The sequence below is a fragment of the Lithobates pipiens genome, unplaced genomic scaffold (assembly GCF_037356315.1).
Source record: "Lithobates pipiens isolate NorthernLeopardFrog02 unplaced genomic scaffold, aLitPip1_a1.2 Scaffold_23, whole genome shotgun sequence".
NCBI lineage: Eukaryota > Metazoa > Chordata > Amphibia > Anura > Ranidae > Lithobates > Lithobates pipiens.
In genome coordinates, this window is record NW_027507785.1 from 175,356,985 (window position 1) to 175,384,867 (window position 27,883).

At 43.9% G+C, this 27,883-nt stretch overlaps 2 protein-coding genes across 2 annotated transcripts in view; one reads left to right on the forward strand and one right to left on the reverse strand.

Moving 5' to 3' along the window:
* PLA2G4A (phospholipase A2 group IVA) overlaps positions 1-27,883 on the reverse strand; it is a 387,554-nt gene that overhangs the window by 245,879 nt on the left and 113,792 nt on the right. The window contains exon 3 of the mRNA XM_077452645.1: positions 11,954-12,029. Within this exon, the coding sequence (XP_077308771.1) occupies positions 11,954-11,986 (33 nt within the window). The 5' untranslated portion in view covers positions 11,987-12,029. The remainder of the gene's footprint in view (positions 1-11,953; positions 12,030-27,883) is intronic.
* On the forward strand, positions 24,750-26,916 carry LOC143928045 (posterior protein-like). The gene has a single exon (XM_077452643.1). It carries the CDS (start codon positions 25,141-25,143, stop codon positions 26,782-26,784), a length of 1,644 nt encoding a protein of 547 aa, XP_077308769.1. The 5' UTR covers positions 24,750-25,140; the 3' UTR covers positions 26,785-26,916.

Genomic DNA, 27,883 nt, shown 5'->3' on the forward strand with positions numbered 1-27,883 from the left:
TTTTATTTTTGTATTTAAACACCACTTTAAAATGATGCTCTGAAGTTTGTTTTCCCCTAACTTGTTAAATAACCGAATAGATATTGGGCAGCATTTGGAATCCCAGGCAACAGATGCCGTGTTTTGCTTAGTATTCATGCTAAGGCTCGGTTCACACAGGGGGCGACGCGAGGCGACACGACTTGCCGTGCCACGACCTGACAAGTCGCCCCCGTTCTGTACTACGGAACCGTTCTAAGAGGAGCGACTCGAGTCGCTCCGACTTAGAAAAAAGGTTCCTGTACTACTTTTGGGTGACCTCGGGCGACTTGCATTGACTTCTATACAGAAGTCATTTGCAAGTCGCCGCCGAGGTCGCGGCAGGTCGCGGCGCGGCAAGTCGTGTCGCCTCGCATCGCCCCCTGTGTGAACCGAGCCTTACTGTTTTTGCAGATGAAAATAACTGCACTCCTTTTTGCAGGTTTATTGATTTCATTTTTGCCTAATCGGAAATTACACATGATTTACATAAATGAACAAGGTTCTTTTGCATCCAGTTCCCCATCAGGCTACAACATGTTGTGTGAATACAATACAATTATGCAAAACTAGTTCGGTCTCCACTATTATATAAATTTAAAAGGGAAATTGTATACTGTAAGATAACTGGAAACACACATATGAATCTAGACACAAAAAGAAAAAAAAATATATTATATTATACTTTAATGCTCAACACCTAAATTGTCACACAATTTTTTTCTCTTTGAGTGACATGGTAAATTCTGTTTCTCTTACAACAGAAACAGATGATCATTCCTTCACATCTATTTGCCCATAGGAGTGCATTGCTGTACATTTTTCATCCGAATAAAAAAACAAAAAAAAACAAAAAAACAAAATAAAAACTAACAGCCTGTGTGAAAGGCTTTCATCTATGAAGGATTAGCAAAAAAAGTATCCATTCCTTTCGCAGCAGAGATTGTGGATATTAACCTAGACACAAATCATATACGGTAACCCTTACAAAATAAGATAACTACATTTCAAATTGCAGCTGCTAAGTCATCATTCCAAAATACTAGAAACAAAATAAATGTCTTAAAATCCAAAAATAAAATTACAGAAATAAATACTTTTGAACCCAAGGAAAAAAAAAAAAAAAAAAAAAAAAAAGACTCCTTAAATTCCAAATATTGTACAATCTAGATTCCTGGGAATAAATGGCTAAACTAATGGAAAGCCATTATATATGTTCAAAATGTACTGTATGTCTGAGGCGAGGTGGATAACCTATACATAATCGTTATCTACCGCCCCTCCAGCCTGTGTCTTACAACAAGAAGGTGAAGCCACCAATAATCTGCATCCAACAATATCCCATCCCATTGTGTTTAGCTGGTTAGTGAGCATTGCGGAGGAAGGGGGGGGGGGGGATGTGCTGTCATTTGCCACTGTGTATAGGCCCACATGTGTGACTTTATAGTCCCATGGGGGACATGAACAGAAGGTGGAGATAGAGAGCAGCAGGATCAACCATGTTTTTTTGCAAAATACAGAAAAGAATTTGAGTGAAAGTATTAACAGCATGGTATATTGGGGTGCTGTTTTGTTGAACTGTCCTCCTGGAGGCCTATGCACACCATTTGTGTGGATATCCTCCTGTTGGTGCTTACCTCCTGTCTAAGCCTGCTGAAGCCCTGGACTGTATCCGATTGATCTCAGATTTTAGGTCAACTTCTCGTCAATCCATCAGCATATTCGCTCCTTTAGGACTAATTATACATCATTGGTCTCAACAGCGGCCCTTTATATGACACTAATTTTTACATTTTGCTTTTATGAGGCTTCCCCTTTAGCCCTCTACAGCCATATATTGTCAGTGTGGGGTTGCTGCCCCATTGACTGAACTGTAGCCTCCTTACCCCGATGGGCTTCTAGGAGCAACAACTGTTTTATGTCATGTTAGTAGGGATGAATTGACCTGCTGTTGTAACTTACCATCATCGTTCTGGTCAACAGTACACTGTAAAATGCTCCCTTATCATATGCGATTCAGAATACTGTATTATGAATTTTTAATCAATTGTAAGATAATTTACTACTTTTTATTTTGAATATATTGTATCGAGTTGTTTGTGGCACTGTAATAATCCCCTCTTCTCTGCTTCCTATTGTATTAAATTTCTGGGACGAGGTGCCTTATCTATTAAGGACATATCAACCACTATTTCTTCCTTTTTTCTATGAACAGCATGTATTAGTAGTTTTTTATAATGTGCGTTTAGTAACACTAATGCTGCGTACACACGACCGGACTTTGACTGACTAGGTTCGACGGAATGAATCCGTTGTATATTACGATTGTGTATGGGCTCCAGCGGACTTTATTTTTCCCCAAAAGTCAGACGGACCTAGAAACCAAACATGTTTCAAATCTTTCTGACGGACTCTAGGTTGGTTGAGAAATTTGTTCGTCTGTATGCTAGTCTGACGGACGAAAACCGATGCTAGGGCAGCTATTGGCTACTGGCCATGAACTTCCTTATTCTAGTCCGGTCGTATGTCATCACGTTCGAATCCGGACTTTGGTGCGATAGTGTGTGGACAAATCCGTTCATTCGGAAAGTCCGTCGGAACTCCGCCGAAAGTCCGTCGGGAAGACCGTCGGACCTAGTCTGTCGAGAAGTCTGGTCATGTGTACGTGGCATAAGTAAATCCTTTGTGAGAATAACATAGGCATGGTCATTGCTGACCTCCTTCTGAAGAAGCTAGCTGCTTTACTAAATTTGAGAATAATATTGATTTGGAGATTGAGATAGATATATAGAGAGATAGATATAGATATAGATATAGATATAGATATATATATCTATATCTAAGTTGTGCTCATAAAAGTTTAAATACCCTGGTATTGCCCCCTTTAACATCAATGACAGCTTGAAGTTTTTCATGGTATTTGTGGATGAGGCTCTATCTTCTCAGATGGTAAAGATGCACATTCCGTGGAGGGCTGTTAGGGATGGATGTTATTGTCTGTTGGTGTTCATGATTTGGCACCCTCTCGGGTACCTATGATGAGATGTTTATGTGCCTTACGATTTTATTCTGCATGTCTGTCGTGCTGATACTGTCTTGATTTGTTATCACCTTGTTAAAAACAATAAAAAATCTGATAAAAAAAAAAAAAAAAAAAGATGCACATTCCTCTTGGCAAAAAGCCTCCATTTCCTGTAAATTTTTGGGCGGTCTTGCATGAACTGCACATTTGAGATCTCCCCATAGTGGCTCAATGATATTGAGGCCAGGGACTGAGATGGCCACTCCAGAACCTTCACTTTATTCTGCTGTAGCCAATGACAGGTTGACATGGCCTTGTGTTGTGGATCATTGTCATGTTGGAATCTCCAAGTACGTCCCATGTGCAGCTTCCTGACTTATGAACGCAAATGTTCCTCCAGTATTTTTTAATAACAGACTGCATTCATCTTGCCATCAATTTTGATCAAATTTCTTGTGCCTTCGTAGGTCACACTTCCTCAAAACATCAGCGGTCCGTCTCCGTGCTTCACAGTAGGAATGGTGTACCTTTTCTTCATAGGCCTCATTGACTCCTCTTCAAATAGAGAGTTTATGGTTGTGGCCAAAAAGCTCAATCTTGGTCTCATCACTCTAAAAGACTTTGTGCCAGAAAGTCTGAGGCTCGTCTCTATGCTATTCGGCATATTGTAAGCAGTATATTCATTTACATAGTAATGGATTTCTTCTGGCGACTCGACTATGCCGCCCATCTTTCTTCTAGTGCATCTTAAAACAGCCATACCACATGTTTTCAGAGAGTCCTGTATTTCACCTGAAGTTATTCGTGGCTTTTTACAGAACCTCTCATTTTCCACTTCTTGAATAGAGTTTGAACATTGCCGATTTCCATTCTCAATGCCTTGGATATCTTTTGATATCCCTTCCCTGTTTTATACAGTTCAATAGTGATGGACGAACTTCCGACGGAACGTTTCGTGAACGCGAACCACGAACGAGGCTGATAGTTTGCGGACCGTAACGTTCCCCAGCCCCAGGAGGAAGTCAGCATAGCACAGGGATGGTGGGAGCCCCTCATAATATGCACAGCAGAGGTACAGCCTCAGGAGGAAGTCAGCACAGCACAGGGATGGTGGGAGCCCCTCATAATAAGCAGCCCCAGGAGGAAGTCAGCACAGCACAGGGATGGTTGGAGCCCCTCATAAGCAACCCCAGGAGAAATATGACACCGCTCGACCTCTTCAAACAGGAGGGTACGGGCATATAGTACGGTGTGCTTTTTTGTACAAGGAAGTGAGCCAAATGAAGAAAGAAGTTCTGTGTGCTTGATTAAAAAAAAAATGTTTATAGACATATACATGGTCTACTGGTCACATGTGTTGAATTCCTCCGAGATCCATGCCTCATTCATTTTTAGAAATGTGAGGTAGTTAAGCGTACTCGCCTAGCTCACGACAGTGTTATCGGTCACGATCCCCCCTGCTGCGCTGAACGTCCTTTCGGATAGGACACTGGACGAGGGGCAAGCCAACAGTTCGATTGCAAATTGGGCAAGCTCTGGCCAGAGGTCAAGCCTGCCCACCCAGTAGTCCAGGGGTTCATCACTCCTCAGAGCGTCCACATCGGCCGTTAACCCGATGTAGTCGGACACCTGACGGTCTAGGCGTTCCCTGATGCTGGATCCGGATGACACCTGTCGATGGGTCGGCTGAAAGAATGACCTCATATCCGAAGTCACCAACACATCTTCAAACCGGCCTCTTCTTGCAGGCGCTGTTGGATTGGTACCCGCAACTCCTTCTCTGGGAGTGGGAATTGCTCCTCTGCCAGCGCACGCAAAAGCAGAATGCAGCATTTCTCGAAGTAAGGCCTGGAAGTGCTCCATTCTGACAGCCCTCTGTGACAGCGGTAACATTTCCACCATTTTGTGTTTGTACCGGGGGTCTAAGTATGTTGCCACCCAGTACTGGTCCTTAACCCTTATGCTTTTTATACGGGGGTCCCTATTAAAACACTGGAGCGTGAAGGCCCCCATTTGCACTAAACTGGAAGCGGTGTGGCGGCCTGGCTCCTGCTCATCATCCAGGATAATGTCGTCCTCTTCATTCTCCTCTCCCCATCCACGCACAACAACAGGGATCCCAGAAAGGTTTAAAGCATGCTCTTCTTGCTCCTCCTCATCCGCCCCGGTACCATCCTCCTCTGACTCCTCTTCAGACTCCTGTTGTTGACTTGTCTCAGATAGAGTAGCCCCCCCTGGGAATTCATCCAGCATTGCGACTTCCTCATCTTCCCGCTCCTGCTCCTCCACAGCTTGATCAATGACACGACGCAATGCACGCTCCATAAAGAAGGCCTAAAGGTACCATGTCACTGATGGCGCCATGGCTGCGACTGACCAGTTTGGTGATCTCCTCAAATGGCCGCAGAAGTCTGCATGTGTCGCGCATGAGCAGCCGCTGGCAAGGTGAAAAAAACCCAGCTCCCCAGAACCTGTTCTGCCGCAGAGTTCATACAGGTAGACGTTAACTGCACGTTTCTGCTGGAGCAGCCTATCAAGCATATAGAAGGTTGAGTTCCATCGCGTCGGGCAATCGCAAATAAGACGTCTGACCGGCAGATTGTGTCACCGCTGAATGTCAGCAAGGCGAGCCATGGCCGTGTAAGATCTTCTGAAATGGGCCGAGATTTTCCTTGCCTGCCGCAAGATGTCCTGGACCCCAGGGTATTTGACAACGAATCGCTGCACGACCAAGTTTAAGACGTGTGCCATGCATGGCATGTGCGTAATTTTGCCCTGTTTCAATGCGCTAAGCAGATTGGCACCGTTGTCACACACCACTTTACCAACTGTCAAATTGAGCGGTGTTAGCCACTGATCTGCCTGTGAACGCAAAGCTGAAAGGAGTGCCGGGCCAGTGTGGCTCTTGGCTTCCAGGCACAACAGACGCAGCACGGCATGGCAATGTCTAACCTGGCATGTCGAATAGGTTCTGGGGAGCTTGGGCGGCGCAGCGGAAGAGACGCTAGCAGTGGAAAAGGAGGAGAGGAAGGAGGATGGAGTAGGAGGAGCAGGAGAAGAAGAAGAAGAGTCAGGCCTGCATGCAATCCGTGGCGGTAAAACCAAATCTACACGGGTGCCACGGGTTACATGCTTGACGGCCGTCAGAAGGTTCACCCAGTGGGCAGTAAAAATGATATACCTTCCCTGCCCGTGTTTGCAAGACCACGTGTCTGTGGTCAGATGTATCTTGGCGCCAGCACTTTGTGCCAGAGATACATTTACTTGCCGCTGAACATGGCCATATAGCTCTGGGATGCCCTTCTGTGAGAAATACTTCCTTCCTGGGACCTTCCATTGTGGTGTTCCAATGGCCACAAATTTTCGAAAAGGCCTCAGAGTCCACCAGTTTATATGGCAATAGTTGGCGGGCTATCAGTTCTGACAAGCCAGCCGTCAACCGCTGGGCAAGAGGGTTATCCGGCGTCATTTTTTTACGCTCGAACATTAGGCCCACGGAAGCCTGCCTTTTTGCAGAAAAACGTGAGCTTGGCGTGATGGAAGGTGGAGTGGAGGACAATTGTGAGGAGAGAGGAGAAGGAGAAGTAAAAGACGAGGCTGGACGGTGAGAGCCTGGAGTGTGGCTTTGTGTGTTCCGTTGCTCCCACTGGGCTCGGTGATGGCAGCTCATGTGCCTTCTTAAGGCGGTCGTCCCCAGGTGAGTGTTGGGCTTACCGCGACTAATGCGTTGACTGCAAAGATTGCAGATGGCAACACTATTGTCAGCAGCGGACACGTTAAAAAAAGCCCACACTGCGGAGCCATGTGCCGGCGTCCTGGGAGCGCCAGATGTGACCGTACATGGTCGATGACTCGCTCCTGATACATTAGCAGTCATAATAAATTAGCCTGATAAATTAGCCTTTTACACACACACACACACACACACACACACACACACACACACACTAAAATTACAAGCAAACAGATCACAGGTGAGGATGGTTACTTTTAATAGCAATTCAACCCCCTTTGTGTGAATTTGTGTGCATGTTATGAGGCCAAAATCACCAGGGTATGGAAACTTTTGATCAGGGTCATTTAGGTAATTTCTGTTGTCATTATGATTTAAAAAGAGTAAACGCAGTTGACTGATAATAAATGGCTTCAGCCAAAAACTAACCATGAGTGAAAAATGTTTGTGTGTTATAATTCATATTCTCTGAAAAATGGCCAAGAAATCCAATTCTTCCAGGGTATGTAAACTTTTGAGTACAACTGTGTGTATAATTATATATATATACACACACACACACACACATACACAATTACACAACTACAAAGTTGCGGGTGGGTTAATTCTACTGTTCCCATGATTGTTCAAAGCAGCTTGGACAGAGCACAGACACCAGTCCAGCGTAAAATGAAGAGACAATTGCACTGTGAGCAACTGGGAAGGAGGGCTTGTAAGAAGACAGAGAAACAGCGGGGTACACTGATCTTAGCAATAAAAGGGCTGTGCCAGCAGTATTCAGATTACCTTATTAATCCCAAAGGTAAATCATTAAGATACAGTTGCATTCAACGAAGACCACACAAGATCACAATAACTACCGGAACAAGACAATAAATTTAGCAACAGCAGCAATTAGTACCAAATAAAACTAATAAAAAATAAATCCATACTATTAAAATACAACATAGAAGAAATAATAGAAACTCAAACGACCAAAATGCAAATAATGTACCACTTTCTCAAGCATTACCCAAAGTAATTAACCCAATACCAACATACTATAGCAATTACATAAAAGTCCAGATCATAAACCAGATTAAATCCTCACATCCAGCACTCAGAGAAAACATATACATACACACACAACACACACAAAAAAAAAAATACCTTCGTCACTCTGTGGTGCATCGCGGTTGTAACAATCTGTCACTGATGGTACTCTGCAGACTGGCCAGCATATTGTGGAGAGGGTGGGAGGAGTTATCCGAGATTGAGCATACCTTAAAACAACATTATCCTCTCCAATATGGTTGTTCCAACTTCAATTCAACAACATCACTGGCCTTCCAAATCGGTTTGTGGAGTCTGTTGGTGTAGGCCATCTTAAACCTGCTTCCCTGCATGCAGGAGAACACTGGCCACCACATACTCATAACACATCTTCAGCATTGTCCGACAGATGTTAAAAGAACACAAAAAAATTAAAATAAAAAGTCTACAAGCAAGCCTGCTTCTAAGTAGAATGCAAAGAAACAAACTGACCATGCCAGGATGCTTCCATGCATGGCGTGGTCAGTTTGTAACAAGAAAGCAGGAGGACTGGGAAATCACCAGGTATTTCACAGAAAGGAAGCAGTCCATAGAAAACATGGTAGCACAGACACATCAAAAATATGAAATGTGGGGGCAACATACACTTTAACGCTTTCCAAGTCACTATCCTGAAACAAAGCTGATAAGGATGGCCCTACATGCATACCTGTTCTGGGTTAAGCAACACAAATTACTAAAGCAAGAGGGTCAGTATTACAGCCAGGAAACTATCATTTTCTAACTAATTGGAGGACATCCGTAAAAACTTTCTGCTATGATTGAGTCGCATCAGTCGCTGTACTGTGGTCCTATAATTTTATACATGGTGGGATTGCTGTATATACAGCTCCCTATGGAAACAAAGGCTCTGGCTGGTTATTGAGCCACAAATGAGATAGATCTCCCATAACAGGGGGTCCACACCAGCTGGTAAACAGGCATTTCTTATGGTGGAGGTGTCACTTTATCTGCAGTGTGGGGACGTTGTCATTTTCACTAAAAGGAGTTTTCGTTCTTGGGACCTTTTAATAATGTGAACTGTTGGAGCAATATTTAAATTTTGAATATTCAATATTTCAGATTGAGACTATTTTCACAGATTTTCACTATTGGTCTGTTTTTTGTATTAGGTTATTTTTTTAATTTTTCATCTGTGATATAGCGCAACTTTACTTATAACAGTTTCTTGAAGTTGGCCACCAGATTTGCACACATCTCAGGAGGGATTTTGTCCCACTCAGGCTGGCGATTGGTAACTCGAACCTTCAGCTCTGTCCGCATACTGTATTTACTATGCAATTAAGGTCTGGAGACTGGCTAAGCCACTCCAGGACCTTAATGTGCTTCTTCTTGAGCCACTCATTTGTTACCTTGGCTGTGTTTTTTTGGTCATTGTCATGCTGGAATACCCATCCATGACTCATGTCAATGCCCTGGCTGAGGGAAGGAGGTTCTCACACAAGATTTGATGGTACATGGCCCCGTCCATCGTCCCTTTGATGCTGTGAAGTCATCCTGTCCCCTTAGCAGATAAACACCACCATATTTGATGGTGGGGATGGTGTTCTTGGGGTCACGGGCAGCATTCCTCCTCTTCAAAACACAGCGAGTTGCATTGATGCCAAGGAGCTAGATTTTGGTCTCATCTGACCACAACACTTTCACCCAGTTCTCCTCATTCAGATGTTCATTAGCAAACTTAAGTCAGGCCTGTAAATGTGCTTTCTTGAGCAGGGGGCACCTTGCAGGTGCTGCAGTCCTTCACGGCGTAGTGCGTTACCAATTGTTTTCTTGGCGACTATGTCCCAGCTGCCTTAAGATCATTGACAAGATACTCCCGTGTAGTCCTGGGCCAATTCCCCATCCTTCTCATGGACATTGAAATTGTAGTCCATTCTAGCCTTGTATAGGTCTACAATACTGTCCCTGACATATGTGGACAGCTCTTTGGTCTTGGTAACGGTGGAGAGATTGGAATCCGATTGCTTCTGTGGACAGGTGCCGTTATACAGGTAACAAGCTGAGATTAGGAGCACTCCCTTTAAGGGAGTTCGCCTTACCTCAGCTTGTTACCTGTATTCAGGACTGCTGATAGCAATCATGGGGCCCCCTTTAGCCCCATCCCTGGCCCCGCCTCTATACCGAGAGGCTAGGGTATACAGACAGCACCCCCCCCCCCCCACCAATTTAACCCCACTAGAGGATGATCAAATGAAATGGAATCCGTATACAGAGGTTAACTTTTTCTGAGAGATATTAAAGGAACATTCTAACCACAATGACCACTTCAGTGATTTGAAGTGATCAAAGGTGGTAGGAGTCAGTATGTGGGATGGCATATGAATATACTAAGGTGGTATAATGATTGGCTTCTAACAGGGAGGGCTACACATAGATCAAAATTTGGACGATTATTGCTAAACTGAATTTTGATGTGTGTGTACCCAGCTTTACCCAATTTCTTGCTGTAGCTGGTTTCTTCCAGCGCTGAATGGTTCCCTACAGCGGCTGTGTACGTTTTACTGACTATGCTCAGTTGCTCACACTTCAGCCCCCTTGCGATGTGATGAGGCTGAGGTTTGGTGGAGGAAGAGGGCTCTGCAGCTGGCTGGAGCATGGAAACAGGTAAGTGAAAGAGTCTATATACACACACACACACACACACACACACAGCAAGATTGGACTATACACGCATATACATACACATATACACTTTGTTTGCTGTTAATACTCAACTTTATGAATATGGTAAAAATATACTGGGACTTTTCAGGTGCTATATAAATATATTCAACATACACATATATTAAAAGAATGATTTTGTGAAATGCATCTGTGTGTAGTACCTGAAAAGTCCCATTATTTTCCTAACATATTCATGAATTTAGCTTTCACTTCCACCAGACCTGTCCTGCTGAGGTACGGGGCAAGTTTACAGCACAGATTTGTACAGAGGCAGAACAATGGTGATCACAGGAGAAGAATGCAATCTGTCACCTGTTATCTTACCTTGAGGAGAGCTCCGGTGTTCTGTCCTTCCCGAGGAGGGGGGGAGGCAGGCTCGGGTGCTGATAGGAATACATGTCCGCTCTTCTCTTATCCATAGACCCATGTGTTATCTAAACGTTGGTGATATCCAGGCTCCTGGGGTGATGCTCTCCTCCCTCGGTCAGCCCTGTGCAGTCAGGCTTTTTTTTTTTTTTTTTTTTTTTTTTTATTCTTCTAAATGCTGTTAAGATTGCTCGGGCCCCCCTGCTGGCCGGGCCCGGTACAACAGGGTCAGTTGTACTGGCTTATCAGTGGCCCTGCCTGTACTGAAGACACCTGGGAGCCAGAAATCTTGCTGATCAAATACTTATTTCAGTCATTAAAATTCAAATCAATTTATAACTTTTTTGAAATGTGTTTTTCTTTATATTTTTATTATTCTTCCGTCTCTGACTATTAAAATAAACCTACCATTAAAATTATAGACTGATAATTTGTTAGTGGGCAAACATATAAAATCAGCAGGGGATCAAATACTTTTTCCCCCTCACTGTATGTAGGTAACAAATGAAATCTTTACAAAAGGTAATTTTTTTTAAAACTTTTAAAATGGTACTTAGAGAAATCTTTTAAAGGCCCCTTCTATTACCATTATCATGCACAATTCGCTATAATACATAATAGTGCTGAGTCATGCTTAAAAACAAACAAAAAAAAACAAAAAACAATGCTCTAGCTTATAGGCACCCCCACACATTTCATCAGTCAGCTACATTTTGAACACCGGCATGTTTAAATTACTCAATTGAATGGTCAAAGGTTACAATATATACAGTATTTCGTCACAAAAACCTTTCATGCGTTATACTGCATTTTCACCAATATATTGAAAAATACCTTGAAGAAAGTTAAATCAGTATATAAATTTGTAATACAGAATGTTCAAAAGGATCTCAAATCAAAGATTCAGAATGATTCCCAGGTTGTTGCATTTGCCATCAAAGAACTCTTAGCATTTTTTAACAGGTTATTTCCTCACAGTTTTTTTTTTTTATTTTTATTTTTTTTAATGACATATACAGTACATCCTAAAATAATAGAAACAAAAATATGCTTACTATTATATACTGATATGGATCAATGGATGCCATTGTGAGAGGAAGCGATTATAGGTCCAGTCCTCCAGGAAAAGCACTAAGTATGAAAATAATATGCGTTAGTAAAATGACATGAATAATTATTGAAAATAAAATCGGTAAAGAATTGATTCATTACAATATTTTACAGGCTTTCCATCGCTACACCAGTGGACTGGACACTCTCATTTATTTTCCATCAGAGCAGGCAGGGAATTGTAATATTATCAAGCATAGTACAGTACAACCATGATGCAACAACGTCATTTACAGTTTCCAGCACTAAATTTGGTTAAGTTGTTCTTCACGGTACATAAAGCTACAGAGGTGAGCCACAGGTTTTGAACCTTTTTTTACTATGTTTCGAATATGTAAATTCTTGAAATTCCAGCCTAGTAAAAGTAAATGTGAATCCTAACAGTGAACCTTCATAAATTTTCTTTTTTGTGTCTGTTAAATATACAGAACATCTAAAAAATGTGTTGCCATATCTGTTCATACGTGCACAAATATATTTGTTGACCCTGCCAGAAATCTTGTGAGCTGATACTTCTGTGCTCTGCCTGCACTGCACTCTTCTCAGTTACATTTTTTCCAGCAATCTCTGGACAATTTCCTCTTCCCTATGTTATGGGGAAGAAAATTACATTATTTTATTTATTATATTATTTTATAACAACTTACCTGTAAAATCCCTTTCTTTATCGTACATCACGGGACACAGAGGTTCATAGTAATAATTACTAAGTGGGTTATATCTCACCTTCAGGTGCTGGACACTGGTGTAATCAATTAGACAGGAAGTTTCCTCCCTATATAACCCCTCCCCTACAGGGAATACCTCAGTTTTTGTAGAAAAGCAATAAGTGTCCCACAAGAGGGGTAGGAACTCTGTGTCCCGTGATGTACTCCAAGAAAAGCATTTTACAGGTAAGTTGTTATAAAAATCCTATTTTCTTTATCATACATCATGGGAAACAGAGGCTCATAGTAATAATTACCAAGTGTGATGTCCTAAAGCAATGCCTACTGAGGGGAGGGAGACGCAAATAAACGCAGATCGCCATCAGACCTTTATTACCTATACTGCTGCCTGCAGTATACTGTGCCAAAAGCAGCATCCTCTTGCCGTCTTACATTCCCCTGATAGAAATTAGCGAACGTATGCACAAACGACCCAAGTAGCAACCCTGTAAATCCGAGTCACAAAGGCTTGGTAACGCACTGCCCATGAAGCGCTTCCTGCCCTGGTAAAGTGCACTCTAAAAGGAGAAAAAATTTTCTTCAAACGGCAAGCCTGAATAACTTGACAAATCAACATTAAAATAGTTGATTTAGACACTATCTGCCCTTTCCTGAGACCTCCTGGTAGCACCGAAAACATTAGTTTTCCATATCTGAGCAATCGCTTCAGATAGGCCTTGACTGCTCTCACTACAACGGGAGAGTGTAACCATTTTAATAGCAGATTTAAACGCTGCCTGCCCATTTTTTAGGGCCCTCTAGCAGTACAAATGTCAGTTTCCCGTATCTGAAATATTCAAATATACCTTTACCGCTCTCACTATATTGAGAGGAAGTAATAAAACTTTCCTTCCGCAGAACAAGGTTCTGGTAAAAGGAAGGTAAGAAACGTCATGATTCAAATGACAGCTAGATCCTTTTAGGAAAAAAAGACTAGGTGAGGATTTAACATCACCCTATCCCTAAGAATAATTAAGTATGGCACTATAAAAATGAAAGCTGCCAACGCAAACTCTTGCAGAGGCTATCACAACCAAGAACACCAATTCCCCCGTTAGGAGGATCAACGGAATATAGTGCATCGGCCCAAGGGGCTGTCCTTGCAAGCCAAAAAACTAAACTGAACCCTAAGGGCACAAGTGCGACCCAACTGGCGGATTTATACACACTGTCCCTTGTATAAAAAGGCCCAGATTAAAGAATGTGAAGCAAGTGGCCTTTCAAAACAAATGATAAAGGCAGAGATCTGACCCTTGATGGTATTCAAGATGGCTTAATTTTTGCCCCCAACTGTAGGAAGGCAAGAATTCTACCTATGACATACCTCCAAGAATGCAATCTTTTGGTTTTCATACCAGGAAACATGGACCCTTTAGACCCTATAATAAATGGTCCTAGAGGCCTGCTTTCTTGCATTAATCAGGGTTATTAGCACTGAAGCTGAAAGCCCCCTGATTCTTTAAAATGTGGGCTTCAATAGACAAACCATTAAATTTAGAGATTGTAAGGCCGGATGGAATACCGGCCCTTTACGAAAGCAAGTCTGGACTACATGGAAGAGTCCATGGTTTCCCTACTGCCAACCTCATGATCTCTGCATACCAGGACCTTCTGGGCCATGCCGGGCTAGTAGTATTACCGGCTTCCTTTCCACTTTGAACCTGCTTAGAAACTGTGTGAGCAGCTGAACTGACAGGAACGTATAAATCTGTGAAAATCTGATCCCACTGGGTCACTAACGCATTTCCCATTCGTGAGTGAATCCCTAGCCCTTGACACAAAGCTGTCCAACTTCTTGTTGAACTTGGACACCCAAATTATCCGGTCAGCAAAAGTCTGGTGCAGAGGCCATTCTCCCAGGAACAATTGTTGACGGCTCCAGAGAGCTGTCTGTCAGTCCTCCATTTCACGAAATGAAGATTGTCGATAGGCAAGGTACAAGCTCCGCTGCCCAAACCAGAACATGGCCCACTTCCCTCTGGCCGCGTGACTTCTAGTGCCTCCTTGGTAAATGAAGAAAACCACTGATGCGGCATTGTCGGATTGTACCCTGAGAGAACAATCCTGAAATCTAAACACCCAGGCCATTAAGCCAGATGTACCATCGGAAGTTCTAGAATGTTGACAGTCAAGGCTCTCTGAGCTTGACCACTTCCCCTGGGCAGTGGTCTCTTTCAGAACTGGTCTCCATCCCTAGAGGCCAGCCTTCGTAGCCACAACCTCCTAGCTAAATCAGCATAAAGGATCTTCCTTGCTGCCATCTTTGCTGAGGTTCTGGCGTATCCCTGGGACCAGACCCTTTGGATAATGCCTAGGTTAAGATCTACTTGTTCCAGGCACCCCAGAATAAGATTTATAGCAGCCTTGAACGAAACTGAGCATAGGGAACCACTTTGAATGAAGCCATCTTCCCTAGCACCTTAGAAAAAGGAAAAAGTAAGGAACTCTTCCTTGCCTTGACCCCTTTTTGGGCTTCATCCCAAACACTCCAAGCTCCTTAACGACTGTGTATGAGGTCGGTATTAACACCATATGCCTCTATGGAAGCGTACGTTCATGGAAGCATGAATTCATACAAATATGTTTTAGGCAAAACAAGAAAGTGCGCGCTGTATACACGCATACCTATAACACGTGTGCTATGGAACAGGCATCTTGTAAGCATGTGTTTTATGAACGTATTATGCAACATTACACAACATGTATCCATGCAGACACGTTATTCCTATGAACAGAAGGAATCCAGTATATATTTTTTTATTGTTTTTAGTTAATTGGAAGGCTGACCGCAGGTCAGTCTGTGCTTGTAGGAGGAGTCAGGCTGTATAAAGCCTGCCCTCCTCTGCCTCCTCCTCTCGTGTCGACTTGTCCGGCTCCACGAGAGGGTGCCTGCTTTGTTTCTCCCGACCGTTTCTCCTGGCGTGCTGCCCGGGGGAAGGGGGGGGGGTTGTCTGATTGGAGGCTCCAGTCTCATCTAGGGAGCTGCTTCTCCCACCCGCCTCCTTCTCCCAGTGTTTCTGCCTCGGGGAGGGGGGAGGTTAGGTCGCCTGCCTCTGCCAGGGGGGCGTTCGTCTGCCTGGTGGCTCCGGGGGAGCCGCTTCTCCCACCCCCTCCTTCTCCCGGTGTTTCTGCCGGGGGGGGGGGGGAAATAAGATCTCTTGCCTCTGCCGAGAGGAGGGGGGGGGGGGTTAGTCCACTTGGTGGATGCAGGGGAGATGCTTCTCTCGCCCGCCTCCTCCTCCCGGTGTTTCTGCCGGGGGGAGGCGGGAGGTTAGGTCACCTGCTTCTGCTGGGGGGGGGGGGGGGTTCGCCTGGTGGCTCCGGGGAGCCGCTTCTCCCAGCCGCCTCCTTCTCCTGGTGGTTCTGCCGGGGGGAGGATTTGGCCACCTAGTTCTGCCGGGGGAGGGGGGGGTCCGTCCACCTGGTGGCCCCGAGGGCACCTAAATTGGAGAACTTGGCCGCCCACCCGCTTCTCCTGGTGTCCGCCAGGGGGGGGGGGGCAGTTCGGTCCTTGCTGATCTGAGCCGCAGTCTGCCAGCTCCTCTCTCACTCAGATCCGGTATCGTTTTGATCTCGCAGGTAGGGCAAGTGTATACTGGCGTGCAATTTACGTTCTCGTTCAATTTCCGTTCTCTCATGCAATTTACGGTTTCTCATATAGTTACGATTTTCTCATGCAATTTACAGTTTCTCATGCTATTATGTTCTCATGTGTGTTTCACGTTCTCATGGGCTGAACTTTCTCATGCAATGCACGCACTCATGGAAATTATGGTTCTTCTGCAATTTACATTCCTATGTGATGTACGTTCTCATGTGGCGTACATTCTCACAAGGTTACGTTCTAATGTGGTGTTATTCTTGTACAAATCACATTCTAGCGCAATTTACAGTTGTCATGCGATATCCATTTTGCAGGTTTTACGTTTCTCATGCAAATTACGGTTTCTTACGGATTTTACTGTTCGCAGGCAATTGGCGTCTCAGGCAATTTTCGGTTATGCAGTTGACGTTCTTACGCAATCTTGCTTTATTTATGCAATTTTGGTCTCATGCGATTCGCTTTTCTCATGGAATGGGCGTTTCTCATGCAATTTATGGTTTCCATGCAATTTATGGGTTCTCTTGCAATTTGTATTTCTCATGCGTTTGCGGTTCTCAGACGAGTGTCGTTTTACGCAATTTACGGTTCTTATATGGTTTTCCTGGAATTTATGGTTCTCTGGTTTTACGTTTCCCATGCTATCTACGTGTCTGTTGCAATTTACGTGTCTCAGGCAATTTTTATGGTTTTTCGTGGCTTGCGTTTTCCCATGTGGCTTACGTTCTTTTCCATGTTCCTTACGTTTTTCCATGTTTCTGACGTATTCCCATATGTTGCACGTTTCATGTTGCCCTTAGTTTGCAGCATTGCAGTTAGCTGGTACTTACATCCAGGATCTGTCACGTCTACAGGTCCATATGGGCTGAGGTTTCGTTAATTGATTGTCGTCCCACAATCTTCTCGCCTGTAGTCCACACATCATACGTATACATTCACCATTACACCTTTACTACTACCCACCACGGTCTGTGGGTACCTTAGCCCTGAGTGTTCGTTTTTAATTTCCTGTCTTGGTGCTGCAGGTTGCTCGGGCTCGTTTCTGCATTCATTAGGGTAGTGTTGGCATTTTGGCACCCACGTCCTTATACTTGTCAGGTACCAGGGGGTTTGTTGTGTCACGGGTGGGTTGTTATTAGGTTTTCTGGTTGTTTCACACAGAGTTGGGTTGTCATGTTCTTCCACCGCGGGTTACCCATCACGCCTATGGCTTGGTCGGTGGCAAGTCTTCTCATCTGTTCTTTCACCACACACATTTTGTTCTTACTCACGTTTCTCATGCAGTTAGTTTCTCATCCGGCTCGTCATTATGCAGGTACGTTTTTCATGCGATTTTCCGTTTCATGCAATTTACGTTTCTCATACAGTTTACGGTTCTCATGCCAATTACAGTTTTTCGTGCAAGGTTACGGTTTTCGGTCAATGTTACGTTTCTCATGCAACGTTACGTTTCTCTTGTTTTCAAGGTTTCTCTTGTGCCCTCAGGGTTTTCTCTCGTGGTTTCATTGTTTCACGTTCTCATGCAACCTGCGTTTCTTATGCGGCTCGTGTTTTCGTGCAGCTTCGGTTCTTGTGCTGCTCACGGTTATCAGCTCACGCTTCTCATTTTTTTTGTTCAGTCACATTTCCTTCTTGCAGGTTACATTGTCACTGGTTTCTTTGTCTGCTCACGGTTCTCTCGTTAGTTGGGTTCCTGACCAGTTGGGTGCCATTCCACACTACCTTTTAATTTCCTAGCTACGTCCGGCCAGGAGTTGTGCAATGGTATGGAACTATTGGTTAGTCAGCCTATTGCAGCTCCGCAGCGTCTACTGGCTCAGGGGCTTTAATGGAACCCGGGACCCTCTCGGGGCCTGGGCCGGTTTTAGTAGGCTCGGGTCTCAGAAGCAGGTACCAGCGTCGCACTCTCTTCAGTTCCAGTTTCGTGGTGGATTGGTTTTCCATTTGGCTGACGTAGCAGCCTTGATCTTTAGGTTTTGTTTGAATACTAGGAAGGCTCATGACACTGCTTGGCTTGTTTTCCAGGCTTTCCGGTCTAGGTTTCCAGTCCTGATGGTTAACATCCAGTTCCTATGTTTCTATTTGTTTGTTTTTTTGGCCTCTTCCAGCTCGTATCGGCCCACAAGCTCTTTCAGGGCGTATCGAGTGGAGTCTCAGCATTCATGTTGGATGACCCATCAGGTTATTTTATGTTCTGCATTTTTGATTGAAGCCATCCTCAGGGTGCCGGCAGAGTAGACCCCCTGATGTGCTCGGCTGACTTCCCATTATGGGTCTTATTACGTGTCGCATCTGACATACTCGCAGGTCTCCTTTTGCGTTTGTTGCCAGCTTAGGGCTCAAGGCAGTGCTAGCTAGCTTTTGTGGTTCTTTCTGCCAGGGGAGTGGTGCTTTGGGCCCAGGGTCTCACTTACTTTAGCCAATCAACTAGTTGGCACCCTGGCCTTCTCTGTTACATCTGCATGTTCTTGAGACGCAGCATTTGGGGGCGGCACTGTTTACAGGTTCTGGGGGCCTGGCAAGGTGTGGTGCTCGGGGGGTTGGGTTATGCCAGCTTGGTTAGTTGTTACATTTGTCAAACTCTGGGATGGTCCTCTACTGCCTTTCCGGGCACTCCCCTTTCTGCAGCAAAGTACATACTTCATTGCCATCACACCAGGTTAGACATTAAATTCACTGTGTAATCTGGTTGTTAAGCTTTCATCCTACTGTGTTATTTTTTGCCCCCTTTTAGGTATATTGGCCACGTGACCCCGGCACACTTCAGGTCTATGTTCTTTGTTGCTCTTTGTTCCTTTCCATTCTATCCACAGATTGCCTCAGAGTACAATTGTAAGGCTGACCGCAGGTCAGCATGTGCTTGTAGGAGGAGTCAGGCTGTATAAAGCCTGCCCTCCTCTGCTTCCTCTTCTTGTGGATGCTGGCTCTCGTGTCCCACCCACCCATTCCTTTTTTCTTTTTATTTCCATTTATTACATTTCATACTTGGGTATGCCCCCTTTTAGGCATACTGACCACGTGACCCCGGCACACTTCAGTTCTATATTCTTTGTTCCTTTCCATTCTATCCACAGATTGACTTCGAGTACAACATACAGAATTACCCACACAGGGGCCAAACATTGCCCTTGCAGGGGCAGATCTTCTGATGCGGTAGCAGACCGCAACCAGGCACATCATATAACTAGAACATACTGCCTCTAAAGCCGCAACAGACCGCAAGAGGGCAGACCAACAACAAATACAACCTTACTTATCTATACCCCAATGAGGGGTAGAGGTTCAGTGCAGGAGAAACTGTGCTCAATAGTATATTGGCAGGATCTTATGACACAAGAATACTTGGGTTAGCATATCATAGTTACATAGTTAGTAAGGTTGAATAAAGACACCATTCCATCCAGCTCAACCTGAGTGAGTGCCCACAATTGTCCCTACCCCTGTACATTGCACACTCACATCGGTCCCTATCCTCAAGGAGCCCACAATTCAAGGTCCCCATTCATATACTAGGGCCAATTTTGGACAGAAGCCAATTAGCCTACCTGCATGTCTTTGGAGTCATACTATAGGAATCCTGTATATTTAAGGAAAACTTAAATTAACATGCCCCGTTATGTAACCATGCCAATCTAGGCGATCATGCAACTTTAGGCAATCATGCATCCTTATGTGATTTTGCATTTTTTTATATGATCAAATATTTTATGCATTATAACCACTACTGTGTTGACAAGTACCCTTGTGTGACCAAGGACTCTTGTGCGATCCAGCATTTTTATGCGATTTTAGGCTTTTCTGTGCAAAAAAGCACTTTAATGTGACCCAGTGTCCTCATGCGACTATGTAAAAAACAGAAAACATGCATCTTTATGTGATCAACAGAACATGTTCTGTTACTTGTTTTACCCACATCATGTACATTCCGAACTCATGTATTTTATGCAACATGTGGACTAGTAAAGAGGAAGTTATCCTCCGCCAACGTGCGTTTCTGTAATCATGTGATTTAACCATTTGTGCATTAGCAACAATGCGCAGCAGCAACTGTGCATCCCAGAAGTTGTGCATTTGGCTAGCTTGAAAGCAAGCTCCTACATGAGGATCCTGTGGAGGTTTTTTTAGCCTGATGATCAACCATCTTTATGCAATCAAGCCTCTCTTGTGTAAAAAAAAAAACAAAAAAAAAAAAAACCATGTCCAAACATGCATTTTGTATACACACGATCACGTATCTTTATGCAACCTATTTGCTTAAGCAGCAACCTTGCGTTTCAGCAGCAACTGTGCGATCTAGCACTGTGTGATCTAGCCACTGTGTATTTCAGCATCTGTGCATTTTAAGCAACTGTGTGACCTTAGTAACTGTGTAATTCAGCATCTGTGCATGTTAGCAACTGAGCGATTTTAGCAACTGTACATATGCACAGTTGCTAGCACACACAGATGCTGATATCAACATCTGTGTGTATTAGCAACTGTGTGATTTTAGCAACTGCGCACATTAGCATCTGTATGTATTTAGTAACTGTGCGATTTAGCAAGTCTGTAGGCAAGCACCTGTTCAACTGCAGTTGGACCTATACTTATACCTGTAGGATACCAAGCACATATGCAGTATGCTCAAACCTTTCAAAGATGTATTATAACAACAAGCATTTCAAAACTGCAGGCATGTATATTATGCTGTTCCTGCCCTCAAGCAGACAATGACACTTTTAAAGGGAACTGCTAATTGTCCAGGGGTGTATCTACTACTTACAGCATGTACATGCCCCAGCATATAATCATGACTTGTCTGTACCTGTTTCCAAGCTGGCACTCACACACTCATGGCCCACTGTTCTGTCTCCAAGGCCGTCCGACCTGTCAGCACATGGTAATGGCTACCCTTCTTCCTGCCTACAACAAATAGGCTAAAAGCATATCTGCACCTTCTAGAGGCTGGGGAAAAAACAGCAGCCTGCCTGAGCCAGCGTACAAGCATGATAGAACAGCACACTGCTCCCAGTGGCCACTGGGAAACAGATAGTCAGAACGCTCTTTTAATAAAGACACTGCAAACAAATGCAGACTCACCATTCCCCGATGCAGGGTACTGCTGGAATATCACAGCGACCCAATCTTCACCCATCACGGCAGGTTGGTGTCATGCCAGACCTTCAAGGATGGGTTCCCCTCTGTACGTAGGGTCCACTGGCTTGGGCCATGTATAGAGCCCTGCCAGAGCAAACCTGTGGTATAGCAATGTGACCAAGGTGCTGGATCTCAGGGCCCAGCTCTCCTAAGAGAAGCGTTACAGGCAAAACCTCGTTCTTTGGTATCGAGGCATCGGGTACCATCCACTTTAGCTTTTGTTTTGGCTCTTTGAATGGATCCGATAGCGTAGCCCCTGACCCTGTTTAGGCCATCTAAGGAGCACTCATTAACCGTGAGCCAACACCTTAGACACTGGCAAAAAAACTGAGGTATTCCCTTGTAGGCGAGGGGTTATATAGGGAGAAATCTTCCTGTCTAATTGATTACACCAGTGTCAAGCACCTGAAGGTGAGATATAACCCACTTAGTAATTACTACTATGGGCCTCTGTGTCCCGTGATGTACGATAAAGAAAAGACAAGACGTTTTGTACTTCTGCCCTAAGGTTACAAAGCTGCAGTGGATGCAGTGTGGTGAGGATAGGAAGTTATGACAGTATAAACCGGTGAAAAAGCCTACAATAGAAAAGTAATGCACCCTCCACATTTAGGCACTGGTAAAAGATATTACAATTTGTTGTTGAGTTTAGCTAGGCTTTAAAGTGGTTGTATATGTAAAAGTTTTTTTTTTGTTTTTTTTTTTACTTTAATGCTCGGGATTGAGCATCCACAAGTCCCCAATAGGAAATGGCTCCCTATTGGAAGCCCAGAAGTGAGGAGCCAGGAGTGGCAGCGGGAGACCCCAGAAGAGGAGGTTCAGGGCTGCTCTGTACAAAACCATTGCACAGAACAGGCAAGTATCACGTTTGTTATCTTACAGTCACTAAGCTGAAATCTAGATTTCAGCTTGACAAAAAGTGAACCTCAATTTATTACATACCATAACAAACTTTTTTCTACACGTTATCTTGCTTTTGTTCTGTTAATAAATATGTATATGCCCATTCCAGAATGGGCAAGGTATGAGACAGTACAAGCGATTTTAAAGAACTGTTAGAGTAAGATGTGTAGTAGAGGCGTGCAGAGAGTATGATGGTGAGCCAGATATTTAGCAGAGCACTGCAGAGGTTAAGACAGCCGGCAGTATGTGAAAGATGAAAGCACGGAGCTTATGACAGCAGGGAATTGTGGAGTGTATACTGTGGGCTGTATAAGCAGAAGAGGAGTGTGGAGGGTATGACAGTAGGTGGTATGTGAAGAAGAGGAGTGTGGAGGGTATGGCAGTTGCCAGTGTTTTCAGGAGGAGTGTGCAGGGTATGATAGGAGGAATGGCAGCCAATATGTGTAGGCAAAATCAGAAGAGGGTATGGGGTGGTGGATATGAGAAAGGGCAATATGTGCAGAAGGTATTTGCCAATCATGAGGAGGCCGATAGAAAGGATTGTGCTGTAGTGATAGGGGAAAAAAAATATGGAGCAGCATTAGAAGGGACTGTTTAGCGGTGACGGATAAGATTGTAGAGCATAAAAGGTTTGTTGTAGGAAAGACAGGCATTCCTACTGGCCCCTTTTGGCCTCACTGACACAAAAACTGGAATACGCAGTGGCACAGGGGCAGGAAGCTTTGCCTCTGACCTCTAGGTGTCTGCACTAGTTTGTCCACCCCCCCTTTGCCACCCATGATAGAGTCCCTCAAAAAGTAAGAATCCAAAATCTGATGCATTGGTCCCTGATTGAACAGATTGTATGCAGATTCATTCACTGAAGGGCCAATAAAACAAAGTGTTCTAACCAACTGACCTATGGAAGATTAACCCCCTTCATTACCAGGCCATTTTCTGCTATTTTTTAAATGCGCCATTTTAACTGACAATTGCACGGTCATGAAATGCTGTTGGAATCAGACAGGAATTATTGTTATACATCTACACAGCTGTTTGTACAGCCGAACTCAGCCATAGTGATTGCCAGGCAGTTTCACACGTTTAAAAACAAGGAATGTGACACAACTTGAATAGCAGAATGAGTTTCTATTCAGCCCACCTGGAATGTACGGAACTTCAAAGAGGATATGGCGCCGGCTTGTCTGCAAGAACAGAGGGACAGTTGGTGGGGCGTCCGAGATTAGGCCACGAGATAGCAATCCAGTCGGAGCAGTTGCAATTATGGGCAAACACTGCCCCCAGAGGCCAAGTATGGCAGGACTGGTAGCCTGGGGGAGGAGACGCCCCAGAGACGCTGATTGGTCTATGGGAAAGAGTAGGATGGGCTATGGGGTGTGGTATGGCTGAAGTATGTTTGACAAAAAGGGTTGTGACCTGAGCTCTGTCTCTTCATTCCATCAGAAGACCCAGTCACGAGGATCGATAAGTATAAGGCTTAGATTGCACTGTGATTGTATGCTATGTATTATTGTAACTTCTATTAATACCTAATGCACGCTGTATTATTCCCTTGGGAAATAAATAAGATTTAATTGACCTTAGACCGTGTATTGATTTCATAGCCAAGGGTGGTAGTAATTCTGATATTACCAATAACATGTGCTTAGCATATTGATTGATAGCTAAACTATAGGGACTAAACAAAGGAATACGTAACTGATAATAACAGCACTAGACTAAATTGATCAGTTACATCATTTGGCACCCCAGAAGGCGTGTAGTACGTATTTTTACACAGAATCCACGAAAATCTAATGTATTTTTGTTTCTGAGTCCCTGTAAGTCGCGACGATCCTCAAAGACACCCAGAACTGAAAATCATCTCTAGTGTGGACAAGATTAGCGCTGGCTCGCGAATTCTGAAACCACGCTTGGATGAGCAGGAGGATTCTGGGAGATATTCCACTGGTAGAACGGACGCGTAAAACCTGGTGAGAATTGTGACTGATATATATATATATATATATATATATGTACATTATTGTTGTGTTTGCTGCAGAAACTGTAACCAGAGGGCAAATTGGCGCACTGGCGAGATAAGGGACTGATCATCCCTGGTTATGTGATATAACCGCAGATTGACAGGATAAATCATACAATTTTGAGGGAAAAGTGGAAATATCCACGTGATTGTGAAAAAGCATTCTGTCCCAAAAGAAATTCCCTATGACCTGCTATCGGATAGAAGGACATTGAATCTCCTAAAGAAATTCGTGAGTAAACGAATTTGTAGTTGTTTTTTTTTTTTTTTGTTGTTTTTGGCTTTTTGCATTTTTTATTTTTTTTTTATTTTTTTTTTTATTTTTTTATTTTTTTCCCGCTGTGTTTTTTTTTTGTCTGAAGTTGGGGTGGGACTACAGGTCAAAGCTAGCTTCTAAACAGCTTCCTCTATGTCGTTGTGTGCTTGGTATCTGATTGTTTAGTGTATTGCTAATGCACAGTGTTGGTTAGAGAGTGGCAGGAATTACCATACATCTTTGAGGAAAAAGTGGGAGAAGTATAGGTTTTTATTTCTACACACGTGAGAGTGAAATAGCTCTGGTCCAATAGAAGACCAAGGCATTGATTAAGAGTGTGCCTTGTGTCTTGTATGCTGTAGAACCACAAGTCACTGTAGATTTAAACGTTCGTATCTGTTTTTTTTTTGTTGTTTTTTTTGAGTAGGGGGGGTTGTCCATTTGTTATCTGTTTTCTTTTGTCTAAGCAACTGGCTGAGCAATCTAGTGTGGATAGGCTAATTAGCATGTCAATGGATATCCTTGAAGAGTTTCTTGGGAAAAATGCTTGTATTCAATTCAACAGTATAGTAAAGGATGCTTTAACACACCAATTCAATGATCTATTGAAACAATGCAATACTCATAATGATGCCATAAAGGATAAAAAATCTTCAAAAAAGGGCAAGAAAAAGAGAATAGCCAATTCTGTACGCATGTTGCTGAGAATGAAAGAAATTGCAGAACAGAAAGAGTTGGAGTGGTATAAGGATAGAACAGAGTTACTAGGAAAGATAGAAAATGCGAGTAGAGATATTGCAGCTATAGCGGATATTTGTGAATGTGAGGACATGAGGAATGAGATTGAACAATTGGTGACTGAGAATAGTGTATTGGAACAGGGGTTGGATGAATGGAAGGAAACATGTATGTTGAGAGAACAATGTATCGCATCTTTAGAAAAGAAGGAGGCTGGGAATGTAAATGCGATAGAAATGCTTAGGGCAGAACTACAGGAATGTAAAAGGCAGCTAGCCCAAAAAGATCATACCATTGTGTCTTTGAGAGCACGGGCAATGGAGAACGTGCACACCCATTGCTGTGCTAACAAAGATGCACATTCCATTGTGACCCAGGATCAGAGAGAAGGAATACCGATCGAACAGCAACCAGTATGTTCGGCTGACAATGCTGAAGAGTCCCCGAATCAAAGTTCTTCTCTCTTCACTCCTGTGCCAGAAAGGACTGGACAAGGATTAGATATCATAAAAAGGGAGGGTAGCACCCAATCCACAACACTCTCCATACAAGATCGCACAAATTTGTGCCAGATTTTGGGAAAGTTTGACACTAGCGCTTCACCCATTAGTCTCTCGAACAGGCTGGAAGCGGTAGTGGCACAGTACATTTTGAACAATAGGGATGCATGCGCACTCCTCCGCGCATGGCTTCCATTGCAACTGTGTGAAAAACTGCAAACACCAGTCGGGAGTCATAGAGGTCTATCTCCCGAGTTAAACTCAAATTGGGGGAACTCGGCAGATAGAATGAGGGAAATGCAGCGCATAATGGGAGGAAGAGATACTAGGGGTTCAGACGCACTGGAAAATACAAAGTTTAGGAGGGGAATTGATCCAATACTCTTTTGCAGTGAATACTTCTCCATTTATAAAGCCACCTACAATTGTCCTGATATGTCTCCTGATGACAATAGCTTTCTGTGTTCTATGGCTAATAAATGCACATGTATAGATTACCATACCAGAATTGCACTGAGGAACGCCACCTCGTATCAGACCTTTATAAACATATTAAGGGACTGGGTTCGGGAGACAGATCAAGACAATAGGCCCCATAAAAGAGTTGCGGAGATAGTTAAAAGCGAACCTAGAGTGAGATTTGCAGGCAGGTGTTACAGATGTGGCAATACAGGCCATGTGATAAAGGACTGTAAACTGCCTAGGAGGAACATGGGTGAGAAGAAGCCTTGGCATAAGAGGGAACAGCAAAAACCTGGACCAGATAAGGTGGCGAAGGAGCCAAACGAGGCACCTGATGCTACAATATATGGTTCTCTTCGGGGGGAAGTACAGAGGATAGGGAAAAGGCTTGAGGAAAACCACGAGGAGTATAAAATCCCTCCCCCAACCAATCCTTATTTTAAACCATAGGGATGTCAGGCCCCGGAGTTGTCCCTAATATGTCAGCTGGACAGGGACAAAAGCGGCAGACCACGTATCCGAGGGGCGATAGGGGGCCATCGCACAAATGTACTTTTGGATACAGGGGCAGCTGTCAGCATAACTAACATTGAACTTCAAAAGGATCCTGCAGGGAGGCAAATTTTCCTTAGAGGATTCGGGGGACAACTAGTACCCTCTGAGCAATCAATACCCGTAAACATAGAAATAAAGAGGTTATGTGTGGAACACAGTTTGTTTCTTTCCCCAACACATGAGGGCACTATTTTGGGCTCTGATGTCATGGGGGCACACGGACTGATTCTCGATCTATGTAATTGGGTATTGTGGAAAGGGTCTAGATACAAAGGCAAGGTGCATACGGTCATAGACAGCGGTGAGGTTGCATCAGTTAAAACAAATGAAATCCTTGACCCGCAGGCAATACTGAAAACAGAGGACCAAATATTGGCTAAAATCTTGTGGCAACATAACAAAGTGTGGGCAACATCTAAAGCGCAATGTGGTAAGGTTTCAAACATGATTGTTAAAATTGAGGGCCCTGATCCGCCACCTCAGCGTCAGTACAAAATTCCACCCGAATCTATCCCATACATAGAGAGCACAGTGAGGAATTTATTGGCACAAAATGTAATTAAAGAATGCCAGTCTAAAACAAATGCAGCCCTCTGGCCAGTGAAGAAGGAGGGGGGGTGGAGGCCCACTGTAGATTTCCGTGCGCTAAACAGATGCACCCCATCTATTACAAATGTAGTTGCTAAGATGCCAGATATGATGACGGCACTGAAACCTTCAGCGAGGGTGTACTCATCAATTGATATATCAAATGGCTATTTTTCAATTCCCGTACATGAGGATAGCCAATACAAGCTAGCCTTTACATTTCAGGGAAAGCAGTATGCATTCTGTCGATTGGCCCAGGGGTTCAAATCCAGCTCTACATACTTCCACATCTGTATGGTGGATATTCTGAAGACATTTTCTGAGCCAGAATGCATCATTCAATATGTGGACGACGTCTTACTTCAAACAGAGACAAAAGAGCAGCACTACGCTCTGCTGGAGGAAC

What these genes read in the sequence shown, in the direction of transcription:
- LOC143928045 (XM_077452643.1), top strand. Translation starts at nt 25,141, where the DNA reads ATGTCAATGGATATCCTTGAAGAGTTTCTTGGGAAAAATGCTTGTATT.